The 9,396-nt window shown below is 40.7% G+C and overlaps 1 protein-coding gene across 2 annotated transcripts; it reads right to left on the reverse strand.

The window, feature by feature from the left end:
* Positions 1–814: 814 nt before the first annotated feature.
* On the reverse strand, positions 815–7,995 carry tmem44 (transmembrane protein 44). Of its 2 annotated transcripts, none has more exons than XM_026142509.1 (10): positions 7,663–7,995; positions 7,457–7,583; positions 7,280–7,370; positions 6,843–7,024; positions 6,629–6,715; positions 6,379–6,549; positions 5,509–5,670; positions 5,138–5,206; positions 4,883–5,008; positions 815–1,071 (listed from the first exon to the last, which is right to left on the reverse strand). In XM_026142509.1, the coding sequence occupies exons 1-10, from the start codon at positions 7,845–7,847 to the stop codon at positions 877–879; spliced, it is 1,395 nt and encodes a 464-aa protein (XP_025998294.1). In that variant the 5' UTR covers positions 7,848–7,995; the 3' UTR covers positions 815–876. The 2 variants fall into 2 exon arrangements, with proteins under 2 accessions (XP_025998294.1, XP_025998293.1); XM_026142508.1 differs by having other exon boundaries at positions 4,883–5,011.
* Between the last annotated feature and the right edge of the window lie 1,401 nt (positions 7,996–9,396).

Genomic DNA, 9,396 nt, shown 5'->3' on the forward strand with positions numbered 1-9,396 from the left:
GCACAAGCAAAGTGTACCTAATAAGTCAGCCAGTGAGTGTATATTTAGCATTAGCATATTTAGCACTTGTGTAATCATGAATACTAGCATCAGTATAGCTGAGCAATAGGGTCGTTTACAATATTATTATTATTACAATATTATTACCTTCATTATTATTAAAAAACAAACAAAGTAGATAAATCACATGGCCTGAACATCAACACTGTCAGATCAAATAAAATTCAATAAACATTTCCCAGCCATTTCCACAGACAGAGCCAGTTGTTGAGGACATTAATATCCACTGCTGATATCAGCAATTGCTTTGTTACATCTCATTAGTTGTTTCCCAGTCATTAGTCTGAGACCTGTCACTTGAGGAAATGTAACAGGGAGGAGTAAAAATGTAATTGTTCCATAATCAGGCCTTAGGAAGTCCCTTTAGTTAAAAATGCCTCTAGTAACTTTTATTTCATAAAGCTTCACAGCAGGCAGATGGACGGAGGTCTGCTGAATGATGGAGAGGACAGACAAGCTCCGGGCGTCTAGTCTGGTTCTTATCTGCTCTGCCGGCTCTTTTCCCAGTCCAGCCCCGATAACCCAGGTCGACAAGCAAAATACAGGATATGACCCAGTAACCTTGAATGGCAGCAGGGGAGTAATAGTGTTTTATTAGGGAAGGTCTTTTCTGTAAACCTTTCTAAAAGGCCGAACGTCTTCAGGAGCTTGACATTTGTGCTTCCCTACAGTATTAGAAACAAAAAAAGGTACTCGAAATAACTAAACCAAAAACAATCAGTAATTTTTGTTGTAAAACAAGACAGATGACAGATTTATTTTTGCACTTTTATTTATTTTTTATTCACAAATTACTGCACTCAGCATGTGTGAACTTCACTTAGCTAAGCTTACAACAGAGCCACACTCTTCCGTACCAGATAGAGCTTTCTGTGCGAGTCCAGACGGGGAACGGGCGCAGATGTTAAACGGTTCGGGGTTTGTTGGCCACTCTTGCAGGGGAAACTCGTCACCCTCCTGTTGTTTTGCTGTTGCTTTGCTCCAGTGTGTATTTGCTGCTTCAAAATCCCACTAGAAAATAAGAACATGTCAAAGTAATCGTACAAAGAATTATAGCAAAGTCATATAAACAGCTAATATTCTGAGACTAATGTGTCTGCTATGCTATAAAAGCATTTGGCGATAATCACATGGCACATATGATATATTAATGCACCCTAATGTTGATTTAAAATACAAACAAAGTATGTATTGATGAATTGGGAGGCAGCTCAGAAGTGTACCATACACTAAGTTAGGGCTGGGCCATATTATACCGTTCACGATAATACCGGTATAATGTTAGGCAACGATAGGAAAATGAAATATCGCGATAGAATGGGAGTAAAACGCGCATGCGCAGTGCCTTTGTTTTCATACGCACATGGCCGGTCGTTGAGTGAAACAGATGAACCAGAATTGGTTTGTAAAAATGGTTTAACTTCAGTGATGTGGAACTGGTTTGGTGTTTGTCCGTCAGATACACAACAAAGCACATTTTTTTTGCAGAACATGCAAGCGGCCATCGTTATTGTCGTATTTGTCGGACTAAGATGCTCTTAAATCTGGGAGTAATCTGGGTCCTAAACTCCGTATATTTCAGGTCAAACAACACTGCAGCATCACTTAAGAGTTAAAAACTGTCTAAATTCTTTCATCTTTAATAAAACGATCAGCATTGCTGCTTTACCAGGTGTAACTATAAAGTTTAACTTCCAGGCATCCATGAAAACAAAAGTTATTACATTTAACGGAGTTAGAAGTTAGCAAGAAGCTAGCGGAAGTTAGCTCGCTAGTTTCGCTAGTTACCTAAGCATGATATAGCATGTTCTGACTGAGAGATTTCTGAAAAAAAAAATCAAACGTACAGCTCTGCTATCACTTCCAACATAAATGAAGACAGGAAACTAAACAGCAGTGACGTTTGTAGGGTTACTGAAGTTGGGCTAGCTGGTATATAATGATGTGCTACGTGATCGCTAGCGACACAGCTATGTTAGCATAACATAAGCAGTGAAGCTGGAGGACGAACACTAACACTTTTCCACTTATAAAAGTTAATGTGAAGGTTCTTCATGGTTAGAGACAAATGCAATCGCATGGCAGGATGCTGTAAACGGACCAAACTTCAGTCAGGAGAACAACTGAGATAATCCATCCACAATACGAGGTTAGTTATTAATTTACTGCAACAACATGGGAATAGAGCAGCTGCCAGAGAATTCAACATTAATGAATCAATGTTACAGAAGTGGAGGAAGCAAGAAGAATGAGTTTAATAAAGTTTGATTTATCTGACTGCTTTGTTTCGCTTAATGTGCCTTATAATCCTGTGCACCTTATGGTCCGAAAAATGTGTACTGCACACTGCAGTTTAATGTTGCAAAGCACCTCTTTTTAACTTCAGTGGATATTATACATGGTTATGCTCAGGATATGTCAGCCCATTTCTACTGGAAATGCCTTTTGGTTAAACTTTCAGCAAGGAATTTGCATTTGCACTGTTACATTTTTATAAAGCTTTAATGTACATAAAAACCAGCTTCTTGTTTAAGTGAAAATAAATGGAAGGTTGTCTTTTTGCGCTAGTAATGTTGTGGAGTTGTATTTTGTCTCGCATCAATTATATCGTCGGTTATATCGTTATCGCAAATTTTCAAATATATATCGTGATAAATATTTTTGGCCATATCGCCCTGCTCTACACTAAGTGTTCCTTAGTTTTCTAGGGGGGCTCATCAATGGTGGTCGTGTTGGATCATGCCCCATGAGAGCGTCAACTCGACACCTACAACACAGGTCTTGTATTGTTCACACAGTGACATTCCTGGCCAGCGAGAGTCAAACAACAGACTATAAACATCTCCCAAAATAGCAGAGGGTACTGGCCCCCTATAGACAAGGCAACCATTTTGCACCACTTCCTAGGCAGACAGACCCAGCCCACTGTTGGTCTTTAATCAAAGATCCTTTACAGCAGAACAATTGGACCACATGGCAAATCTCAAACAATTCCACCCATCACTGTAGCCCTAAGCCTCAGCTCAGCCAAGAACCAGAACTCAGCAGTAATGTGCGTGAAACACAGCACAATGGAGGTTTCAAGCTGCCGGCTGAGGCGACTGTCCAATTATCAGGATCACATGTAAAGTAGGAAAAGCCACTCATTTAAATACTTCAAAAAATGCTCTGTAATCTTTGTTTTAGTTCCCAGTTTGCTTTAAGGCTGTTAGGAAGTTAGGTAACCAAATAAAAAGTAAAAGATTCACTGATAGACCTGAACTCCTCTGGAGCTCTTTGTAATCAGGATTAAACATTAGACACAAAGTCATCTTGGAAAGAATCATTCTTTGTAAGATCGAGTAAAGAGCATCAGTAAATTCCAAGTGCATCAGACAGAAACGGCCCGGCTAAACTTTAAATTGCCTCCTGTTGTCTTTGTGAAGATTAAGCTGAGTGTTCACAGCCAAACAAAGTTATACTTTGTCACATTCAGCATAAACTTACACTTTTCCAACTCGCCTTTACTTCTCGAACAAACCAACTGTGCTAAAAGGGCATTCATGTCTTTTGTTTTTTCCTGTTTGGTGAACAGTATCAACCTGCGATTGTTTGTGCTTTCACCATTTGCCTTTGTTTCTGATTAAATGACATCCTCCATAGCCTGGCTTTCTAGTAAGGGAGTTTTTATGAGCATAAAGGCCTGACAAAGAAAAAAAAACACTTGGAATTTGAATCCTCTTGCAAACTCAGACTGTGTTTTTCAAAAAAGAGAAAACTATATAAATATGAACTGTTCTCTAAAATAAGACTAGTGAAGATTTGATACTGGCTCAGCTATACACTGCAGAAAACTAAAATACAAAACACTGAGCTTGCACTCAGAAAACCACATGCACATCTCTCCATAGACTTCAACTTGTCTGTCCAATAAGAACATGCTGACTATTGTCTCCTTATAAGAACGTCTGAGGGCTGTCTTCTGACTTACTTCCCCCAAAGTCACATGTGCAAAGCACTAAGCATAGTTGCACTATTACGTCTACTTATGAATTCTTCTTACTGCATTTTCATATTTTCATACGCAGACAGTCAATACCATTCCTTTATAATAAAGGATCTCAATCCTAAAGTGGCACTAAAACATAGGCAGTTTTGTCAGTGCCATTCTTATTCACCATTTCCACAAGCTGACTCCAGACCCCCTGTCTTATGATAATGAGTCATGAAGTCATTACCTCTTTAGGAACTTCACCACTGCTGTTGTGCAAATGACTCAATAGCTTAAACTCATAAAAAGACTCATACTAACAGAATCAGGTCATCACAGCATTTCATGTAAGGTGGCGTTACACAAAGGGTTATGTTCATTCATATTTTTATAACAGCCATGCACACTATCCAGCATACAAACATGCTGTCACCACCTAGTGGCACTTTGGAATAACTACATATTATAGCTATCCTTTACACCAGGGGTGGGCAATTCCAGGCCCCGAGGGCTGGTGTCCTGCAGGTTTTAGATCTCACCTTGGGTCAACACACCTGAATCACATGATTAGTTCATTACCAGGCCTCTGAAGAACTGCAGGAGCTAATTTAGCCATTTAAATCAGCAGTGTTGGTTCAAGGACACATCTAAAACCTGCAGGGACACCAGCCCTCAAGGCCCGGAGTTGCCCACCCCTGCTTTACACGGTGAGAACTGACATTTGATGTATTAAGATTACCAGCTTTTTGAAAATATATCATAGCTTTAGAGAGAGGGGGAGAAATGTTTATTTAGTGGTAAATTTGATTCATTTCTTAATTTAAGTGATTGTATCCAAGTAGTCCAAGTCACCTCCAGATCCGAGCTGACCGGCGAGGAGTCACAGGATGTGTCTGTGGAGCAGAAGCCGTCGGCTCTGATCGCTCCAACCCTCCTGCTGGGAGGCTCGCTTCCCACGTCTCCCCTGGGTGACGTCACCTTCTCGAGGGGCATTTTCAAAAATGAAAGCACATCTAGTATTTGAAGAATAACGGTGTGCAGTGAAGAGTTCCTATCAAACAAACTGCTGTTGTAAAAATGTAGTGTCACAACAGATTCTTTGCTTACTTTTCTCGCAGGTTGACTGTTGACATCCATGTATTGGCCCACCTCTCTCATCTTCTGGAGATTTTTTATCTTTGAAGAAAAAGAATACTATTATAGTCACACCAAGGCTTTAGTAAACAAACACTATTAGAAGAACAATGCTAATAGTGTTTGTTGCAGAACGATGCCTGCATAGTGCTACTTCCAAATAACTTAATCCACACAAGAAAGCAGTAAGTAAAAATCCAATATTATCAGTATTACAGTAAAAAGCATGTTTATTATGGAAGTCTGATTGAAAACAAGCTATTAAATTCACTCTGAGAAATCCGAGAAGCAGCCTTGCACACACAATAACAAAAAAGTGGTATGATTAAACAAAACAAGCTTACTTTTGTTTGTGCTGATGAAGGAATTTGCTCTTTTGTCTGTCTCTTCATGGCAGTGTTATTCTTTGCAGGGCGCCGTGAACCACCTAAAAGGCGCTCTGTATCTGCAAAAAGTCTCATAGCCTTCTTGCTGGAGCCTCTCTTGCACCAATGAGTAATTACAATCTGACATGACAGGTTAAAGGTCAACAAACCACACCACAGCATGACTGGCACAGACTCAAGCAAATCACCTAGATCTAGATGTAATGGACAGTAGCCCCGGTTTTAGTGAGAATCCACACTCACCATCAATTTTGTTAGGTACACATGTTCAGCCACTTGTTATTGGAAGTATCTAATCAACCGATCACAGCAGCAACTTCATGCATTTACACATGGTCAAAATGACCTGCTGAAGTTCAGACTGAGCATCAGGATGGGAAAGGAAGGCGATTTAAGTCACTTTGAATGTGGCATGGTTGGTGCCAGATGGGGTGGTCTGAGTATTTCAGAAACTGCTGATCTACCAGGAGTTTCCCAAACATTCTGGTTTACAGAGAATGGTCAGAGAAATAAACAGTGACTCAAATAACAGTCAGTTGTCACAGTCTAGGCAAGCAGAAGAGGATCTCTGAATGCACAGTAGCTTTGGAATGTGGTGGAACAAAAGCTTCACATCATGGATGTAGGGCTGACAACTCTGCAGTAACTGTGTGATGCAATCACATCAATATGGACTCAAACGTCTGAGGAATGTTTCCAGCACCTTGTCGAATCTATGACACAAAGCTCTGAAGGCAAAATGAGGCCCGACCCCATACTAGCAAAAGTGAGTTGTGAATCTCTACACAGTTTGAGTGATGCGTGGTCACACTTACTGTGTAAGGATACAAGAAGGTCTAGAGTCACACAGCCTGCTGATGACAGAAGCCATGGCATCGCTCTCATAAGAAATCTAAACTGAGTGTCACAGAGGAGTATGGCTGCAGTGTAGAGGGCACCAGCCAGTGAGCACAACAGTCCAGAGAAAATGGCAGTGTGGGTCACTTTATGTCCATTGCACTAAAAGGAAGAATACAAATAACACTAGGAACTTTATTAGAACAGTAACATGATTTTAAGTGAATGGTTTGTCACTTACTACTCTGCAGAGTTTGGGGATCCTGGAGGTACAGGCTATGACAAAAGACAGCAGCCCCAGTAGGTAACCCACGATTTCAGTGTTGTCCTACAGACAGACGGTTTTACGATGCAGCAGAAGGACATTTAGAGTAGCTGCAAAATGGCAATTCAAAAACAACAAAACAACCCAGGTGACAGCACTCATACACATGTGTCTGTTTGTGTAACCACACCATTGAAGAACTCCAGCTGGAGACTTGAAGGACAACATGCAGCAGCGTCCTCCCTTTGACGGGCTGCAGTGCTGAAGTATGGGAGACCCTGGACTTCAGAAAACCTCCTGCAACTACCATCAAGACACACACTGCTAGGAGATGCTGTCTCCTCCTCCTCTTCATCATCCTCAGCCTTTTTTCTGAGAGAGAACACCAGAGAGGACGGTTACAGTTAGAAAGCATTTCAATAGGTCCCCTGTTCATTTGTATGGTTATCTGTAGCGCCTCTCTGATAATTGTACCTACTGTTTTGCCAAAAGGGTTTGGTCGGCTGGATGACAATATTTAAACACCTGTGCTACCTTGCTGCTGCACTTTGAATAATGCACAATTGCTAAATTGTTTGGGAATGATAAGGTTTGCATTATTAAGATAAGGAATTTTCTTAATCATACCTGCTTTCGAATTCCAACACAGGAACACTGGAAAGCACCACAAAATACAGTTCACAAAATCCACAGCGGCAGCAAAAGCACCCATTAAAATCTGCAGAGAGGGCAGCGATAAGGAGTTACGGTATTTTAATGCATAAATAGAGTGAAAATACTTGGTTACACGTAGAACTGTGTTACCTGTATATGCAGCTGCCTGGACAGGATGGCTCCAGTTGTACTGCACAGGTTACCGATGAAGCAGTAGAAGAAAACCGCGGTTTCTCCCGGATTTTCTCCCCGAATTTTGCACCTCTGATACACGAACCTTCACAGTTACCACAGGTCAATGTTAGATATGTATTAAATGAATGGGGCCGGTGGGTGATTAATGATAATCTACTTACAGGAGACATGATAGCAGCAAAAGCAGCGCAGAAAGAAAGGTGAGACCAACAGGGACGCAAAGTGTGTCTGCGTCACGGGACAAACAGGTGTTAACTGAATCCACGCAAAAATCAACCAAACTAGTCAGGAAATAGTCTGATCGTTCCCCGACTTGACCATCCGCGATGTGCGCACTTTTCTTCATTTTAAGCGCAAATGCTCAGCGACAATCCGCAGAACCGATCAGAAACTGAGCCATGCTCCTAGTGCACATTTGACTTCTTGCTCATCAAAAGCACAGCGGCAGCTCTCCAAACGGCCCGCACGCGGCAGGGAGGGGCTTACCTGTGCCACCTGTCATTATGGAAATACGTTCAAAGGCACAAGTGAAAATGTGGATTTTCACGCTCTTTCTGTGTTTAGAGATGCCAAAAAATAAATCATCATCCATTTATTTAAAGAGGCGCGTTCATTTGTAGCATTGCGTGTACCTTAGTCCGTTTCAGGAATCTTACGCTTGATCACAGTGACCGCTTGCCAAAAAACGACTACAAATTGTTGTCAATGAGTTGTTGGGCTATGATCTGTCAAGCATATCTCTCATGAATGATAACAAGTGATTTTGAGCCACAAAGCACGTTCCTGTCACAAATGTAGAAGCTGCAGTCAGTTTTTGGCAAATTGACTTTTATATATATCCTTTATTTATCCAAGTCTCAGCAGAAATCTCACCAAATATCACATACAGCTGTTCTTTCAATACATTTAAAGTGGTCAAAAAGGATTGGATCGATTATAATTTAGAACACAGATTAGCTACAATAACAGAGTCATAAAAATACTCGAAAAACAGCTAATGTCTTTGCTTTAGACATAAACCCTTCATAAATCAGGCTGGTTTCAGTCTATCTACCAATATAAGCAAAGACATTAGACATAAAAAAACAGAAACATCAGAAATCACTGCCACAGGTCAGGGGTGTTTGCGATTATTTATTGTATATTATTAATTTGACACTCATGGGAGTTCCCACTTGTTCCCAGGTTTACAACATTTTGTAGCTTGTAGCTATTCTGTGATGGTAAGAAAATCAACTCCAAATTTATTATCTGGTTGATAAATACTCAGTAAGAATTAGAAATGCTCTCAGATTCTTAGACACCTACAACCCTCATGTACTTCTTTAACCTCCTAGGACCTGGCGTCCACATATGTGGACATCACATTATATATATTATAGGGGTGGCTATAGCTCAGGCAGCTGGCTCCCCCAGTTTGCATGCCAAATATCCTTGGGCAAGATACTAACCCCTACTTGCTCTACGATGCATCCATCGGAGTATGAATGTGTATGAATGATAGTTACAAAGCACTCCCTGTATAGATAATAGTGCTCGTGTGAATGGGTGTGTATGGGGTTAATGTGGCGTGTTGTAGAGTGCTTTGAGTACTCCAGGAGAAAAGCGCTATATAAGAACCAGTCCATTTTACATTTTGGGTTGTCTAGACCAAAATACCAAATTTTGCTCTACAAGGGCCTGATATCCACTTACGAGGATGTTATACTGCCTCTGTTTCATTGAAATTTAAAGCCAATGTCCTCATGAGTGGATCTCATTTTTCTCAGAAACAAAACTCTGACACAAAAAAATAAAAATCACATCATTCTTTGTTTTTACATTCATCAGGTCCCAATCAGCCCAAAGTGCAAGGAGAAATTAAAAATGCATCCCATGAAGGAGTTCGGGTAGTT

This window comes from Astatotilapia calliptera, chromosome 15, assembly GCF_900246225.1.
Source record: "Astatotilapia calliptera chromosome 15, fAstCal1.2, whole genome shotgun sequence".
In the NCBI taxonomy this organism is placed as follows: Eukaryota; Metazoa; Chordata; class Actinopteri; order Cichliformes; family Cichlidae; genus Astatotilapia; species Astatotilapia calliptera.